Source organism: Jaculus jaculus, chromosome 2, assembly GCF_020740685.1.
Source record: "Jaculus jaculus isolate mJacJac1 chromosome 2, mJacJac1.mat.Y.cur, whole genome shotgun sequence".
Taxonomy (NCBI): Eukaryota; Metazoa; Chordata; class Mammalia; order Rodentia; family Dipodidae; genus Jaculus; species Jaculus jaculus.
The window spans coordinates 120,097,287-120,116,481 of record NC_059103.1 but is presented as its reverse complement, the minus strand read 5'-3'; the positions used below and the strand labels follow the sequence as shown (position 1 = coordinate 120,116,481).

The following is a 19,195-nucleotide window of genomic DNA, read 5'->3' as shown; positions in this document are numbered from 1 at the left end:
CAGGTATAATGATATTGCCAGCCTTATTATTTTGCTCAAAATTGTTTTGGATATGTGTGCTTCCAAATGAATTTCAGGATTTTTTTTTTCTATTTCCATGAAGAATACCTTTGGAATTTTGATGGAAATTGCATTAAATATATAGATTATTTTGGTAAAATTGCCATTTTCACAATATTGATTCTTCCAATCCAAGAATATGGCATGTTTTCCTATTTCCTAGTGTCTTCTGCAATTTCTATCTTGAGTGTTTTAAAGTTTTCATTGTATAGAATACTGTACTTCCTTGGCTATAAATGGGAGTGATTCCCTGATGTCATCCTCAGCATGTTTTTTGTTAGCATATATGAAGGCTACTCATTTCTGTGTGTTTATTTTGTATCCTGCTACATTGCTAAAAGTATTTATCAGCTCTAACAGTTTGCTGGCACAGTCTTCAGGACCCTTTATGTAGAGAATCATATCATCTACAAATAATGATAATTTGAACTCTTTCCAATTTGTATCCCTTTTATTATGTGTGTCTCTTGGCTTATTGCTATGGCTAAGACTTCCAATACTATATTAAATAGAAGTGGTGACAGTGGACACATTTATCTTGTTCCTGATTTTAGTGGAAGAGCTTCAGTTTTTTTTCTCCATTTAATATTATGTTGGCTGTAGGTTTGTCATAAATAGCCCTTATTATGTTGAGATATATTCCTTCTGTTCCTAGTCTCTGAAGGACTTTTATCATGAAGGGATGTTGGAATTTGTCAAATGCCCCTTTTCTGCATCTATTGAGATGATCATATGACTTTTGTCCTTCAGTCCATTTACATAGTATATTACATTTATCGATTTGTGTATGTTGAACCATCTCTGCATCTCTGGGGTAAAACCTACTTGGTTGGGGTGAATGATCTCTTGATATATTCTTATATTCTGCTTGCCAATATTTTTGAGATTTTTGCATCTATGTTCAGGAGGGAGATTGATCTGTAATTTTATTTTTTTGTTCTTTGTCTGGTTTTGGTATCAGGATGATACTGGCTTCATAGAAAGAGTTTGGTAGGATTCCTTCCTTTTCTATTTTATGGAAAAGTTTGGGAAGCATTGGTTTTAATTTTTCTGTGAAGATCTGGTAAAATTCACCAGTGAATCCATCTGGGCCTGGACTTTTTTAAGTTGGGAGATTTTGTATAACTACTTGGACCTCTGTACTTGCTATAGGTCTGTTTAACTGGTTAATCTAATCTTGATTTAATTTTGGTAGGTCATAAAAAATCAAGGAAATCATCCATTTCTTTCATATTTTCAAACTTAGTGGAGTATATGTTCTTAAAGTATGTCCTTATGATTTCCTGAATTTCTCTGGTGTCTGTTGTAATGTTGCCTTTTTTTCACCTCTATTTTAATTAATTTGTCTCTCTTTCTTATGTTCAAATTTGCTAAGGGTTTATCAAGGTTTTTTATTCTTTCAAAGAACCAAGTATTTGTTTCATTGATTCTTTGTATTGTTTTTTGGTTTCTATTTCATTAATTTCTGCCCCAATCTTTATTATTTCTTCCCATCTACTGATCTTTGTTTTGCCTTGTTCTTCTTTTTCCAAGGCATTAAGGTGAAGCATTAAGTTGTTTACTTGCAACCTTTCTAATTTCTTAATATAGGCACTTAAAGCTATAAATTTCCCTCTTAGGATACTGTCTTCATTGTGTCCCGAAGGTTTTGGTATGTCGTGTTCTCATTATCATTTGATTCTATGAATTTCTTTGATTTTCTTCATTGACCAATTCATCATTTAGTAATGCATTGTTTAGTTTCCATGATTTTGTGTATGCTGTATAGCTTTTATTTCTATTGATATATCTTCAGAGTAAGAGTGTAAGGTGCCAGGTGTAGCTCTTATACTCCAAGAGAAATAGCAGAAGTGACCCTAGGTGTTGAGTTTGCCTGCTGTTCAAGTATTCTAGTAGATAGGGTGGAGCAATTTACTGGCAAATTCTATAATTCAACTGAACAATATACACATTCAACCAAAAATAGCACAGAACATTTATGCAAGAGATACAAAACAAATAGATAATCTAATAATAATGCCAAAGTCCCCACACCCTTAATCCTGACAGCTGGGAGGTTGGGTTCCAGATCAGCCTGGGGCCTAGGGAGACCCTGCCCCCAATAATGACAGAAGAAAAAGACAAAGGCCCTATAAATCAGAAAATGTCAAAGGCAACAATTTATCTTTAATAGACTATCTGGATTCTGTCTGCATTCCTGTTCCCCTGTGTCAGTAGTCCCCAGACCCATTCCCTACCTTTCTATGTTCCCCTAAACTCTCCTCAGTCCCCCCACCCCAAGAAATGTCAGGCTTCTTTTTAAGACTAAGGGCATCAATTAGTCTGGCTTCCCCAAGCTGACAGGGAACTTTGAAGGGCTTTCCGGAGATGAGGTCCTCATGGATTGTGTTTCTGTGGTAGAAACTTGAGGGATTTGGTAGTCAGTTCCATCTGGACCATGATCTGAAATTTAAAGGCCCCTAGCTCTCTTGTAATGAGGTCTGTAAGACACCCTAGGATGTAAGGAGCAAAATGTGATGAAAATAGAGGCAAGGGGACCCAGAAGGGGGAAGTAAAGAGTCCTCCCACAGTAAGGAGAGGATTTGAGGATTTTTTTTTTTTTTAGGATGCCTGAGTAGAGTTCCTAAAGTAGTTAACAACCCTCTTTCTTTCTATATAGCTGCATTAGCATGTAACATCAAATAAACATATTTAGTTTGTGTAGATATTTACCCATTTTTCCTTGGCAGTGGTCAGGGCTCTTGCCAGAGGTATGAGCTCTGCTAATTGGGTGCTGGTAGTAGAGGGAAGGGAAGAGGGTTAGATTCAAGAATCTCGTTATGCTGTAATTGTACATTCTACCTTCTAGGAACTTCCATCTGTAAATAACTGGCAGTCAGGGCCTTCTAAGGGTTGGTCTTTTAGGCCAGGTCTGGCAGCATAGGTTTCTAATATAACTTCTTGGCATGAGTGTTAAGCGATTCCCCAGCTGGGAGGTAAATAGCTGGGTTGAAGGAAGCACAAACTTTGAGAGTCACCTTAGGCTTTCCCTTAGGAAGGTCTGATACTTTACCGTCAGGCTCTCAGACAGCCACATATGCCCCTTTGAGCTGAAAATGCCTCCTCGTCATGAGGGTTGTACACAGTAAGGTGCCTTTTCAAAGTCTGCTTATGTGCTTCAGAGATTAGGAATCCCAATGCTACAGTTGCTGTCAGGCATTCTGGCCATTTTTGGCCACTGAGTCTAATTCCTTGCTGAGATATCCCACTGGTTGTGACATTAGTCGCATTGGCTGGGTCAGGACCCCCAGGGCAATGATTTCTGTCGGTCACATAAAGAGAAAACCAGGGTCGTTAGGTAGTCCCAAAGCAGGGGTCTGAACTAGTGCATCTGTAGGTTGTTGAAAGAAGCTGCATGCCTCAGGCTCCCATGCTGGAGGAGCTGAAGATATTTCTGTGCCTCCTTAAGAATTTAGTAAAGGGCTATCACCAGCCCTGCAAATCCTGAGAGCCAGATTTTACAAAAGCCTGTGACTGCTAAGAAAGCTGTCAGTTGTTTTACAGTCATAGAAAAGGTTAAGCCGGAATAGGTGGAATCTGTTCTGAACTCAATCTGCATTTTTCACCTTCTAATATCATTCCCAAATATGTGATTTTAGATTGGCATTACTGAGCCTTTTCCACTGAGACCTTTTCTCCTCATTTAGCCAAGAAGTTGAGAAGGCCACCATTTTATTTTTTTTAATGAGAGAGAGAGGAGGCCTCCAGCCACCGAAATCAAACTCCAGATGCATGCAGCACCTAGTGTGCATGTGCAACATTGCACTTGTGTCACCTGTGTGTCTGGCTTACATGGGATCTGGAGAGTTGGACATGGTCCTTAGGTTTTGCACACAAGTGCCTTAACGGCTAAGACATCTCTCCAGCCCAGGGCCTCAGTTTCTCCACAGATCTTTTCTTCAGAAGCTTTACAAGGCACAAGATCACCTTCATACTGTAACATGGTGGTCTTAGGAATATTCTAATCTATGAGGTCCTGAGCTAGAGCCAGTCCAAACAGGTGGGGACTAAAGCCTTGGGGTAAAACTGCCAGGTGACCTGAGCTATCCTCCAGGTTGGGTCATCACAGCAAACAAGGGTTGACTGCTTCGGTAAAAGGGGACATGGAAGAAAGCATCCTTCATGTCCAGGACTGAATAATGAGTAGCTGCAGAGGAGATTTGAGTTAGGAGAGTGTAGGGATTGTTTCTTTCCCTCTCTTTCTCCAGGTCCTAATTGTAGCAGACTGATGTTGCAATCTGGACCAAGACATGTAAACTCTTGCCTGCCTAGGCTACCAGCCTTTGAAGCTTTCTATGAAAGCTGGAGAGATTGCTCAGTGGTTAGGCTCTTGCCTGAAAAAAATCTAAAGACACGGGTTCAATTCCCCACTACCTACGTAAAGCCAGATGCACAAGGTTGTGCATGCATCTGGAGTTCGTTTGCAGTGGCTAGAGGTCCTGATGGACCCATTCTCTGTCCCTCCCTTTCTCTCTCTCCTCTTTATTTCTCTTTCTCTCAAATAAATAAATAAGGTAAACTTTTAAAAAACTTACACTTTCTATTAATATCAGGTGATGACTGGGTTAGAAATGTGTCTTTAAGAAGAATTTCCTGCTCCATGGTCTCTGGAGGTACATTAGTATGTTCCCGATTGCCTCTGAGTCACGGAAGGAAAGGAATGGGCAGCTCCTGTTTTCCCTGTAGCACTGCAGCCAGCTGGGTGTAGTTTAGGGGGTTCATTCCACCCCCATCTCCTGTTTGCAGAAACCTGAGACAGAGTCTCCTGTAACCTGTTTTGTATCCCAGATACCTGTAATATCTCTACTCTTCAAAACAAAATGGCATTTGATTTCTCTCAGGGTGGGCTGTAAGGTAGCGCAGAAAAAGAGGAGTCCTGATGGAGTAGAGACTCTATTCTGACCAGGAAGAAACAGATCTGAAACACAGGATGTGTCTAATCTGTAAACAAAGGACCGGGAGCTCCAAGGTCCTGGAGCAACTATGGGTCCTCACTGGTGTAGGTGTACCAGAAAGCTATTGGTTACCATGGTGACTATGGCTTCTCTTTTTTATCACTTGTCACAAGGCTTGGTTGCAAGAGAAAATGGAAGTTCAAGAGGTGACACCTACGGTGGTGCACCAGGATAGGAAAGAGGTGGAATGGTGCAGGGTAAGTGAGGCGTGACTACAGGAGGGACATGGTGGATCAGGCTGGATCAGCTATTCATACGTCTGAGTAGCTGAGTCTCTTGCATAGACTTAGAGAAGGCCTTTACCAAAAAAAAAACAAAAAAAAAAAACAATGTCCCATTGACTGCAAAGATAGAGAGAAGGACCCAGGTTTATGCCCCCCCAGGGGGTCCATGGCTCTTTTCTCAAAGCTAACGAAGATTTGGAAGCTCCAGATGTTGAAGACAAACTCAGAAATACAGTGAAAGCAGAAGTAGCAAAAAGCTCCCTTCGGAAAGTGAGGAACTCCTGGAGCTGGGAGTCCATCTGAGTGGGCTCTGGGACCGGGTTTTGTATTCTCCCCATCTTGCCATGATAACGACAGGCTGGGCTTCAGCTCGCCCAGTTAGCCCACCCCTCAAGACACATCAGACAGTGGCTTTCAAAACAGCTGGCTATTCAGACTTTTCCCTTCCCTCCCTCCCTCCATCCCTCCCTCCCTTTTTTTCTTTCTCAGCTTCTGTGTTTATAGTTTTCTGCTCTGGTAGTCAATTAAAGATAGACTAGATCCCAGCTGTCTGCATTCCCATTCCCCTGTGTCACCAGTCCCCTAGACACATTCCCTACCTGCCTGTGACCCCTAAACTCCTCCTCTCAACTCAATGAGCTCAATATAAATAGGGTGAGCGGAAATGGAGGCTCCAAGATAGCAAGGCCCATTGCACACATTTACTGAAGGTTTTAAGATATTTCCGTATGAAGAATCTGGTAGATGCTGACCAGGCCAGCCCAGAGGTTCAAGGATGCATTTATTCTAAAGAACCGCAGAGCCCTTTCTAAACAGAGTGGCATGATACTCAGTGGAATAATCCCGTTACACTTTTGTTTTTGATCTTTTGATGACATGAGCTTTTTCCTTTATACTTTCTCATCCTAGAATTATCTAGTTGATTTTTGTACTACAGTAAGGCATTTTTCTTGAAAAATTTGATGTCAGTTTACTCCAGATGACTCATTATTTTAATTCTAAAATGTATGGGAAATTAAAAAAGTACTGTACGGAAAACTGAGATCTTATATTGATTTACGCAAAACATTCTTTCATTTGTATGAGATATGAAGACTAAAAAGCATGAAATTAAGATTTTTAAGTGTTCTAAAATTGGACTTCCTTTTCTTATTTTTTTTTAGGGGACTGGAACTGATGAAGATGCCTTGATTGAGATCTTAACTACCAGGACAAGCAGGCAAATGAAGGAGATCTCTCAGGCCTATTATACAGGTAATATAATCTTATTTTCTGGTTACCTTTACCTTACATATATGAGTCAAGTTGCTTCTCCCAACCGATCTATTCGTCAAAGTTATGATAAATGATGGTACATTCTCACTAATACGGACTGTGGATTTTCAGGGAATATGTGAACATGACCTGAGCTGGAATTGCAATAGAACACTGGCATTAACCCTTTCCATTTATAACATCACAGTTGAGTGGAATTTGCTCTCAGCAATCATTTTGCTGAGTCAACCATTTTCCTCAGTGTAAGAGAATCAAATCATTACATATGTTAAAAACCATTTGGGTCGGGTGTGTTGGTGCATGCCTTTAATCCCAGCACTTGGAAGACAGAGGTAGAAGGATCACTGTGACTTCAAGGCCACCCTGAGACTACATAGTGAATTCTAGGTCAGCCTGACCTAGAGTGAGACCCTACCTTGAAACAAAACAAAACAACCACTTGGATTCATGATTTTGGTGTAGAAAGTTAGATGAGCTATTTGCAGGGTATATGGAACATGTGAAGTCATTGTTTGGCTAAAGTCCTAAAGGCTGGTTAGCTGTGTGAAAATCAGGAAGTCCCTGCAATGCACTCCTGACTCTACTCAGAGTTTAGGGACTTCACAAGTAAATCCTCAGTCTCCACACTTGAGACACTCATCACTAGCTCAGGCCACACACACCTGCAATCAACTGGCTACAAATCCAGGGTTGTCACTGCCCTCTCAGGTTCAATAGCTCACTAGAATGACTCACAGAACGCAGAAAGGTCCTATACTTCCAAATACCAGTTTTATTATCAAGGATGCAGATCAGGACCAGCCGACTGAAGGGATGTAAGAATAAAGGTGTGGAGGATCCAGTGTGAAGCTTCCACCCTCCAGGCACATTGATGTGTCCTTATCATCTGTCCGCTTCACTTGATCTTGATGTCCATCATTTCTATCTGAGTTTATTACATAGGCATGATTGAAGGGCCTGCAGCCCTTCTCGCCCTAGATGTGGGGCTGATACCGTGTGACTTAAAGCTTCAACCCTCCAAGTATACGCCTGGTTTTTATGATTCCAACTACCTTCTGGTCTGAGTTATCATAAACTCATATATTCATAAATTTTCATGGCAATTGTGAATAACAGATACTCCATTTACCATGAAAATTCCAAGAATAGAATTTTCCAAGAGTTTGAAATTAGAAAATTCCAAGGATTTGTAGCTGTGGCATGAGTGATGTCCTATAATATGACATAGTCATCCATGGAAAGGAAGTTTTCAGCTTGGCCTTCATAAAAGGAACAAAGTCTCACTCATACAATGACACAGTAGACTCTAAATAAATACAGAGATAAGTACTAAGCCTTTGTCAGCATTACAAAGTTATTGGCAGATGAACAAAAGCACATGGAATTAAGGATCAAATCCTCACTCAGGTCCTACACTGTTACGGTGTTACTTTCATTTCTCTACTGTTGTGCCTGAGAATGCATTAAGTAGTTAGCAACTTGGATTGAAAGAATTTCTTGCCTGTTTTCCTACTTATTATAATTTTTAATACTCGCTGATTATATATTATTATATAGTAGTGGGTTTCATTGTAACATTTCCACACATGCTTATATCAGAGTGATTTTGTCTACCCTCTTCATTTACATTTTAATAGTCTCATTTCCTGCAAAACATTTGACTAAAGGGAGGTTGCCTGAGGTCATCATGAAGTCTCATCTAGATAATTCTAAAATTGCAAAGTACTTCCCAAAATCCTAAATAGTAAGAGCTTTGTTCTTTGACTTGATGTTTTTAGATTAAAATTCCTTTTATAACTAGAGTTAAGGATAGCTGCCACAATATTATGACTATTAGGCATAATGATGGTTGCTAAATTATAGTCATTAAGATAAATAATTTATATTTTAATGGATTTGATTTATATGCATTGTTTTGAAAATTATAGATTTCACTGAAAAGAGACTAAAATTGTGCTGATAAAATTTCCCTTTCAGCACAATTCCTGCTGTTAGATAATCTCATCCCTTTCAGTAATTGTCTTTCATTGATTTGAAAGGATGATCCTTCATATGGTTCATTTATATGGAACTCTTGAAAATGATGCAGGCAGAATTCACATTGTCACCTGGGGCCACTTGCATCCACATATAAAGTCTCTACACAGGGTTATCACTGCTCCATAGATGGAGCTGAACAAAGATTTGACATTGAAGGTCAGCAACTGAAGATGAGCTCGGTGGCAGGGCTCTTAGCATTCACAAGACACCGAGTTCAGTCTCCAGCACCACAGAGTTAAATGAAATTAAACAACTAAAATTAAAGTGGGTCTATCAAAGGCCATGCACAAAGGGTTACAACTAGTGTTTGCTAAAATATGCAAAGACATACTTGAAATTAGTTAAGGAAAAACAGTATGACTTAGGATGGCTGTCTCATTCATCTGTAATATCAAATGATAATATCTAGACATATTTGTTAAGATTAATGTTAGATTCAATAAAACAGAGCAACAGTGGCTGATATAAGATACAATTTATTTCTATTATATGTAAAAGTTGGGAGATGAACAATTCTAAAACTGGCATGATAAAGTCTCAAATCATCCAGGAACCCAGGTCCCGTTTTTCATAATTGATGACAGCTACCTAAGTCCTGGGTATCAACCCATAAACAAGGCAGCAGAATCCAGGAAGGAAAGGACTAGCTGCTTAAAGCCCATCCCTTCATGCAGATTTCCTAGCAAAGCCTACATTTCATTACAGAGAACTTAGTCGTGACACTACATCCGGGTGTTAGGAAAACTGAGAATGTAGTTTTGGCTGTTTACATCTTCTTTTGCTAAAAGTTAGGATTCTGTTAAAACAAAGGGAGATAATGAAAACTGGAAGGCAAACTTGCAGGTTGCCACCCTATAGATTCCTTAGTGCCACTGTCAGAATTGAACCATAATTTAATTCAGGATTGCATTTCTTCCTATTCTTTTGAATCGACCACAGCACACAGACAGAAATTATTAAAAGAGAAAATCTCCATCTCACAGTAACAAAGCAGCAGAAAGTCAATAAAAAAGGCAAGATTTATTTCATTAGATACTCATTGCCTATTTCATCAAATACTCATTACTTGCTAGTGTGGGCATTTACAATTTTCTATCCTGTTTAATAATATTTCTAGTGTTTTAAGACTCGATTTCATTCTTATTTGGTTTTAGTGTATAAGAAGAGTCTTGGAGATGACATTAGTTCTGAAACATCTGGTGACTTCCGGAAAGCTCTGTTGACTTTGGCTGATGTAAGTTCATTTCTTTAATTCTATACCCCCTTAATTAACTGCCTACACAGTTATAGCTGTTAAGATTTTTTTAAACCTAAAATAATGAAACTTTTCCATGCAATGGTTTGTTCATGGTACATTTGCTTTGCATTGCCACCATCAGTAAAATGTTTAACCAAGATCGCAAACTCAGGTTTATCACAAGTGTTTACTACAGACTCATCCATGGGAATCAGACAGCAAAAAGTCTGGTTTGGGTTAGGTCAGCTTTTGGACTAAAAATATTTTGATTAGGCCTTGAGAAATGGCCCAGCAGTTAAGAGCACTTCCTGTGCCAGCATGATGGCCTGAATTGGCATAAGTGGCTGGTCAGGTTTGATCCCCACGGTCCATATAATCCTCAGGGCATAGCCACACATATCTGTAGCCCCAGCCTCACAGGGTAACAGAGACCTGAGAATCTACAGGGCTCATGGAAAACAATGGCAAGTCATGGAATCAGTAAGAGACTTCAGCTCAAGTAAGAATGGACAGAAGAGTAATGGAGGGGCACACTCAATGTTCCTCTCCAGCTACCACAGGCAGGTGCACCCCACCACAGGTGTGCCACAAGGGCGCATACATATGCATACATCATACATACAACACCACATCATACACATGCACAAAAAAGTGTTTTTATTATGTTTCACAGTGTATTAGAAAATGTTCAGATAAGCCAGGTGTGGTGGCGCACGCCTTTAATCCCAGCACTTGGGAGGCAGAAGTAGGAGGATCGCTGACAGTTCGAGGCCACCCTGAGACTACACAGTGAATTCCAGGTCAGCCTGAAGTAGAGTGAGACCCTACCTGGAAAAACCAAAAAAAAAGAGAGAGAAAGAAAGAAAATGTTCAGATATCATAAAATCATAATTGTTAATTTCTATCATGTTTCCATATTTAGACTATGTTTATCTCCTCCATGATTCCAAAGAATATGTATTTTCTTTTAAACTAAGTGGGAAGCATGATACAGAATAATTGTTTTCAGAGTATTAAATTCAGAAATACATATCAGTTTCAGAATTTAAAGAAAATGACTTGGAGCATTCTCCTTGTCGCCTTACAAAGCTACTAAGCCACTAATCATGACGTGACTAAATGAGGCCACTACTTACTTGCTTTACCTGGACAACTCAGGATTTAAATGGAGATGGTATGGTTGAGGATACGCTGTATTCACAGGTATGTGTAAGAGAGGGAGTGACTGAACCCTACCTATTTCAGCTGACAGTTCCTAATGTATGAGAAAATCCCAAGTGGTTCAGCATGACACTTGAAACAGCACATTTCAAAGTGAGGCATTATGTCACTTGGAAATAATTCACCTTCATTGTAGCTTCACTTGCTTTCACTGCTGAAACCTCTGTGAAGGTTGAACCCACGACCCCACATTTATGAGGCACAGCTGCACTTTGCCTCAGTGTTAACACACATCTGGGTGTGGATGTGAGCTTTCACTGTAGCAAGCAGGATGGAGCTCCAAAATCAGAGGAGGGTTCCCCTCTGCATACTCCCTTTCTGTATCTGGACAAGTTACTTGAGTCTTTAAATCATTCATTTGTCAGTCATATCTGTAAAATTATAGTTCTGCTAGTACCAACCCTGTGAGGTGTTGTGACAATTAAGAGAGAATAAATGAGATGCTTAGGATACAGAAAGTGATCACTGCATGATGAAGGCTTATTGTTATGAGACAAAAGTTTTACTACTGGAGTAGAGACTCAATGAAAGAAAGCAACCAGCTAGCACACTAACAGAAGCAGAGGTCAGCAACGTAGAACAGAAGCCAGGCAAAAATCAGAAAGGCATATCAGGGCCTAAGGCTTAAAAATTGAAGCAAATCCATTTTAATAATAATAGTCAACTATTTTGGTCATCTATAATTTTCAAAATATCAGGCACTTGTGTTTTCCTTTCCTGTCATCCCACTTTCTGTTTTGACATATTTGTTCATGCAGGAATATTTTACTACAGTTGGTGCAGGATTTTCGGTTTTGGTTTTCTTAGAGAAGTTTAAGATTTATAGAGAAAGTGAATATAAAGTACAGAATGTACCCAAATGCACCTCCTCCCATTCCTACTGATAATAATAATGATGATTTCTATAAGTAATATCTTACACCAGTGTGGTACATTTGTTACAGTGGCTGAATGAAGACTGATGTTGGTACACTATTATTAATTGGTCTTTACTTGACATTAGGGTTGCCTCTATGGCATAGTTCTGGGGCATTTTTCATGAATATATAGTGTCATGCATCTGCCATTACAGTATATATTATATGACTATATTATGTCATATATCTGCCATTCCAGCATATATTGTATGATAGTGTAATGTCATACATGTTACTATAGTACATACTACATACTACACAAATGTACAGTATTAATCCCTGTGTTCTTCCAGTGTATACCTCTCTCCCTCATCCCCAGAAATCATTGATCTTTTTACTGTTTCTAGTTTTGCCTCCTGTATACTATCCTGTAGTTGAAATCATTTTCTATGTAGACTTTTCAGACTGTCTTCTAGAATATAGCCATGTGCTTCTAATGTGTCTCCACATATTTTTCACAACTAGCTAGCTTGACTGTTTTACTGAGTAACATTCCACTGTGTGAAATATTTATTTACCAGTTGAAGGTTATCTTGATTGCTTCCATTTTTTAGCAGTTACAAATAAAACTTCTGTTAAATATTCATGTGCAGATTTTTGTATGGACAGGTTTTCAATCCATTTGGCTAAACATCAGGTAGCATAATTGCTAGATCATACCATAAGAACAATTGTTATCAATGCAAAAAAAAAAAAATAACAACTGTTGAACTGTTGCCAAGATGGCTGTACCACTTACATTCCCTGTAGCAGCAAGCATGAGCACCCCAATGCTTCATGCCCTCACCAGTATTTGGTGTTTTAATGTTTGTAATTTAGCCATATTAATAGATTCTGTTGTTTTACTTTGCAATTTCCAGAGGACATAATGGAAAACATTTTTTCACATGCTTTCTTGCCATCTATGTATCTTCTTTGGTGAGGTGTCTTCTTATATCTTTTATTTATTTTAAAAATTGGATTATTATTTTGTTATTGACTCTCAAACATTCTTTATATATTTTCTTTATAATTCCTTTATCAGATATGTTCTAGAAATATTTTCTGTCTGTGACTCATCTTTTCATGTTGCTAACACTTAAGTTTTCAAAGGAGATTGAGACCCAAAGCTTGTGTGATTGCTACATTGACTAGTCAATGGCAGAGACAGAACTGAGGCCCACAGTGCCTGATTCTTCCCTGCACTGGAGAAAATCCACCATAGTGACCTGCTGGTTGGAGTGCTAGAATCATCTGTCCTTAAAGAATTTTTTTCTTTTAGGGTAGAAGAGATGAAAGTCTGAAAGTGGATGAACATCTGGCCAAAAAAGATGCCCAGGTCAGTAACAGCAAAGAAAGTACTGCTTTTTCCTGTCTTTCCCGGATGGGCCTCTGAATTCTTCCAAAAGATGGCAACAGCTGGGTCTGTCCTTCACTGACTGCCCTGAGACAAAAGCGTTGGGACTGGGCCTTATCTGGCTCTAGCCTCTGCCTTCTACAATGGGGGTCTACTGAATGTGGACCTCAGCTCCTGCACCCAACCTACTCAAGTGAGAGATGTCAACAACAGGTGACTTCACCATGCTCTAAAATCATGGAAAGTTCCCACTCTTTTGCCCCACCCCTTCAGGAAGAGAAAGAATTGTGTCTGAAATAACACCAAAGTCTCCCTCGTCTTGTCGGTAGATTCTCTACAATGCTGGCGAGAACAAATGGGGCACGGATGAAGATAAATTTACTGAGGTCCTGTGCTTAAGGAGCTTTCCTCAACTAAAACTAAGTATGGACTCGCAATCCTTTTGTTTCGTGTTGATTTAGCAAATTGTGGGTTTATATACAGGATTCTAGAAAATGAGGATTAAAAACTGCCAAACCTTTTTGCAGCTTATATGTCAACATTTCAGGAAAACAAATGGAAAAGCTGCATTCTGACTCAAGGCAGTACTGCCATGCTCTTTGAAGACCAAGTAGGTTATGTAACGAGGGCCAGGTAATAGGTAGGGGCAGGAGAAGAACAGGGACAATCCTGCAGGGAGACCAGAAAGGCGGGTTCCTGTGAGGTGGAGGAGCCTGGCTGCCACACTTCCACTCCGCCTCTCCCTTTAGCCCCTTGCCAGAAAAGCCACACATTGCAGAGCAGTTTTTGATGATGGATTAATGCTGATTAATAGTTAATTCTTTCTTATAGGAAGGAAACATGGGGGGAAACAGCTCTTCTTTTTCAGACTAATAATTCTGTGCAGTTGCTAACTGCCCACCCACTCTCTCAACTCTTGCCTCTCCCTGAGCTGTTCTGGAAGAAACAGCACCCAGTTGCCTGGAGCTCCGGGTATTGGCCTTTGTCCACCCTGTGATTTCCAGCCATCAGTCTACAGAACAGCCACGGTGCTGGACTAGTTTTGTGCTGGCCAGTGGAAAATGAGGACACATAAGGACATTACTCTGACCTTTTAACTCGGAAATTGTCCTTCCTTAATTTTGACCTTAGTTTTATAAAATAATTGTACTATATTACAGTTAGTTTACTAATATTTTGTTTAAAAGCAAAAATCAAATACCCTAAGTTTTTCCTTAATTTTTCTTTATTCAAAACTTCCTTGGGAAAAATTTACTTGGCTTATTAAATATGCCTTTATACTTTGTGGCATATGTACAGGTTTTGCCATGGGCAAATACCAAGAAACTCAATACCTTCTGGTAAGTTGGAGGCAGACTATACTCCCTGAGCAAGGAATAATTTCCTCGGCTCAGAAGAAAAACAATCTACATTGTCAAGATTTTTTAGCAGAGAAAACATATTTGACTAGTGACCACAGTATTGTTCCCCAGGTTCTGCTATTTTTCCTGTTTTTAAAATAGGTTATTTATCATATAACCTTTTAGGCTTTTAAAAACACTTTCACTTGGGAAGAGGGACAATAGATCATTGAATAAAATAGCTTATGTAGTTTGGGTCATGGTGCTTCAATATGGATAATATACAGGAAGTTTTGAGCTTGCTAATTTATCTGCTACATTTCAAATTAAAAAGTGAAATATAGTCAAATGTGATCAACTGTGATGCTTTAAATTTTTTAATTTAATTATTTATTTATTTGAGAGAGAGAAGTAGAGTGAGAGAGAAAGAATGATGCATGTGCCACCTTGTGCATCTGGCTTACATGGGTACTAGGGAATCAAACCTGGGTCCTTAGGCTTTGCAGACAAGTGCCTTAGCCACTAAGCCATCTCTCTAGCCCGCCTTAAATATTTTTTATGGTGCTACTTTTTAGCATTTGATGAATATAGAAATATTTGCCAGAAGGACATTGAGGACAGCATTAAAGGAGAATTGTCTGGGCATTTTGAAGATCTACTTTTGGCCATAGGTAAGTGGTTTTGTCAATGTCAAGGTGGACTTCTAAGACTCCTGACTGATCCATATCTATGCTCCCATGGTCCCCAGCACAGTCCATGCTACAAATAGTTGGTTCAACAAATATTGTTAAATGATGCATGAAGAAGTTACCTATTTACCTCTTGCATTGCCGTTTAAATCTGTATTTGGCTTGTCAACATGCTTAGATTATAGCCTCCTTAAAAGCTGAAGTATTACATCCTACTGACACTTTTATTAAGCCTTGTTGAAAACTGAAACCTCATCCAGTTTGATGTTTCACTGCATTTGGTTATTTCTGGAAGATGTCAGTGGCTTTCCAACTTGGAATGAAGGTCAGAGCTCCAGATCTTTCCTCCTTGGTTGAATAACCTGGTGGGTGTCAGGCTGAATCTGTTCCTATATAGACACACACATTAACAAGAGTCAAAAAAACATTGTTACACAATCAGAGTCTGCCCTTCTGGGCACAACGAGAGTACCTTGTAAGAAAGATGAAATCAGAGAGATGAGATACTACTCAAAGACAGCATTCTTGACCTCTCTAGTCAGGAGTCAGGCAACAAAGTCTGTTAAGTGCTCATATACACATGAGACTGTTGAAATTCTTAAGCTGTTTTCATTTAGTGACACCATGGTTCTTATTGCATGCTTCTCCATTGCTGTGTTACCTCTTATCATTTTGTCAGTGGGAAGTAATTTCCAACATCAATTATAAATGCCCATAGCACCTATAGTAATAAAGGTAGTTTATTTCTAAAACTAACTTCCTTGGAAAGACAACCTGGGTTCATAATTTAAATATTAATTTTTAATTCTTGGAGGGTGAACTCCCAATTAGGATGCCTTAAATCTCATTTTTTAAAAATAACTTACTATGTTGCTTCAGAAAAGTCCTTTGAAGTAGACTCTATCATCATTCTTTTGGTGGGATGGGAAAGCTGAGATTCAGGCAGATGAAGTGACTCACTCCCATGAGTTGCCCAGTTACGCCATAGAGCCTGTTGGAGCTCACAGCATACCACGTGTGCCCTGGGTGCTGGATGTAGAGCTGCAGGATTTAGTGCTTGCCTTGCTCGGTTTTGGTTTAGCTGTGGTCCCATTCTTTTTTTTTTTTTTTTTTTTTAATGTTTTCTAGTTATTTCCCTGTAGGATGTGAATGTTTGCTCTCTGCCATTGTGTGTGGAAAGTACTAACTTGCTTTTGCTTTTACAATACTTCAGTTTACCTCAAGTCTCAGAAGAGACTTTGGACTTGAACTTTTGAGCAGTGCTAGAAATGTAAACACTTTGAGGACTCATGAAGATGGACAAAATACTCTTTGGACTGTGTGGTAGCTGTGAACCTCTTGGGGCCCAGGGATAGAATGCTGTGGTTGGGTGTGAGACATCACTTCCGTGCTCAGGCATTAACGCTTGGTCCCTAACTGATGGTGCTTTTTAGGGAGATGGTAAGAAGTTTAGGAAGTGGGGCCTGCCTGGAGGAAGTGGGTCACTGGGCGAATGCCTCTGAAGGTTCCACTTGGCCTCTGCTCCCTTCCTGTCCCTCTGTTTCCTGTCTGCCCCACGAACAGCCTCCACCACACTCCCACCCCTCTGGTGTTCTGCCCAAGCACATGATGTCAGGAGACCATGGACCGAATCCCTTGAAACCATAAATGAAAATAAATTTTTCTCTTCTTAGTTATGCTCCTAGGTTGCGGTTTGGCCATAGTTTCACGAAAGTAACTAATAAAGTCTATATACGGAGTTGTTCCAGTGGTGATCATGTGGCCAATTTTTTCCTGTTTCATACTGCTAATCTAGATTAATTTTGTTGCTTCCCCTGCCTTTGCTAAGCTGTAACGTTTGAGAACACTTTCTTGAGATGCACAGGCCCTCATTCACTAAGGGTTAGCTTTCCATCGCTGTGACTGAGATCAGAGATAAGTCAACTTGAACTGAAGGGAGGTCTGCTGCAACTCACAGTGTCAGAGGTTCCAGTCCGTGGCTGGTGGCCGTGGTCCCTTGGCCCTGTGGAGGAAGCATGTGACAGGGCAGAGCTGGCTCACGACTGACAGCCAGGAAACAAAGAACGACACAGGACGGGGCTATGCGCCAGTACTCCCTTCAAGGACACACGTCCAGGGACTCACTTCCTACAGCTAGACCCCACTTTGGAAAAGTTCTGCCGCCTCCCAGTGGTGCAGGCTGGGGACGGAGCATTGAGCACGGGACTGTAGGTGCCATGCTGTGTTCAAGCTACAGCACTGACCCAAGAAGCCTCCTTGGAAATAGATGTTGAATGACTAAATGTGGGCTAACATGAACATTATGTTATCAAGTAAAAACAGATGCACAGCTTAACGAATTTAAAGTTCTAAATGTGTCATGCTTTCATACTCTACTTCAGTCTATCATTGAAGTAAAAAAAATTTTTTTCTAATTCCCATTTAAGGGCTGGTAATGTAGCTTAGTGCAAAGTAACTGGCTAGCATGTGCAAGGTGCTGGGCTCAATCCCCTGCAAGGAAACAAAAGAAACGCATCTTCATTGACACATTCATTCATGTGTCTTAAAGTTTACCCACTCAAAGTATGCCGTTCAGTTGTTTCTTTTTTTTTTAGAGTAAGCTTACAGAGGTTTGCAGTCACCACTACAATCTGAATTTATGGCTTTTTTATCAGTCCCCAAAGAAACCTTGTACTCATTGGCAGTCACTTCCCATGTCCCCTTGCTTCCAAGGCCCTGACAGTCGTTAATTGACTTCCTGTCTTTATAAAGTTGGCTGTTCTGGATGTTTCATATGTAAGGAGTCTAATACAATATGTCAGCATGTCATTGTTTTTTCTCTAGGTAGGGTTTCACTCTAGCTCAGGCCAACCTGGAATTCACTATGTAGTCTCAGGGTGACGTTAAACTCATGGCAGTCCTCTGCCTCCCAAGTGTTGGGATTAAAGGCGTGAGCCACCATGCTGGTAGCATGTGATTTTGACATGGAAACCATGTGATCTGCATATCTTAGAATTGCATCATAACAACCTACTAATTGTTAGATAAAGAAAGTCATTATTCAAAAAGAATATGCAAGAGTTTCGAAATCAAACAGATTTCCTATTATAGGGAGAGATGAGCAGAACTGAGGTGAGGGGTAAAGGGGGCAGAACAGTATGGCCAGTGGGGTGTGAAAGAATATCTTTTTCTAGCTGTAGGTAGCTCGGTTAATGGGATCGGCTGATAAGGGGTTGTGATCTTCATTTTAGTGCTTGCTCAAGAGCCATCCAGAGTTCAGGGGTGTCTAGGAAAACAGAACCCATTGCCAATATGGTCTAGACAATGAAGAGGGCAGAAAATACATTATTGTGAACTTTGGGCTCAGTGGTTAACTCTCACAGATTCCTCAAGATTCCCTACCTGTGGTGTTGGATGCTAGAGTAAGTATCCTTGCCACTAAAACAAGTCTGCTACTTCCCACACTTTCAGAAAAGGAGAACTAACCTGATACCTGTGAACATACAGCAAAGTGCTAGTAGAGGGAGGGGAAAATTTATGAAAAGAAAGACATGAACAAATCTACTTAAGGAGGAAATTATTAAAAAGGTAATGATTTTTTAAAATATTTTATTTATTTGTAAGGAGAGAGGGAGAATGAGTGGGTTTGCTAGGGCTTCTTGCTATTGCAAACAAACACCAGATGCATGTGCCACTTTGTGATATGGCTTATGTAGTTACTTGGAAATTGAACCCATGCTGTTAGGCTTTGCAAGCAAGCACCTTTAATTGCTAAGCCATCTCATCCACCTGAAAAGCTAATGATTTTTTGGTTAAATTATTAAGGTTTACTTAATTTGAGTTTGAGAAAAATTTAAGTATTAACAGGGAAAATGGATGGCTT

General features: G+C 39.8%; 1 protein-coding gene across 2 annotated transcripts in view; it reads left to right on the top strand.

Moving 5' to 3' along the window:
• The window catches only part of Anxa3 (annexin A3), a 75,911-nt gene that overhangs the window by 43,265 nt on the left and 13,451 nt on the right, over window positions 1-19,195 (top strand). For both annotated transcript variants that reach the window (XM_045144749.1, XM_045144748.1), the window contains exons 6-10: window positions 6,442-6,532; window positions 9,748-9,827; window positions 13,230-13,286; window positions 13,634-13,727; window positions 15,220-15,315. In XM_045144749.1, the coding sequence (XP_045000684.1) occupies window positions 6,442-6,532; window positions 9,748-9,827; window positions 13,230-13,286; window positions 13,634-13,727; window positions 15,220-15,315 (418 nt within the window). The remainder of the gene's footprint in view (window positions 1-6,441; window positions 6,533-9,747; window positions 9,828-13,229; window positions 13,287-13,633; window positions 13,728-15,219; window positions 15,316-19,195) is intronic.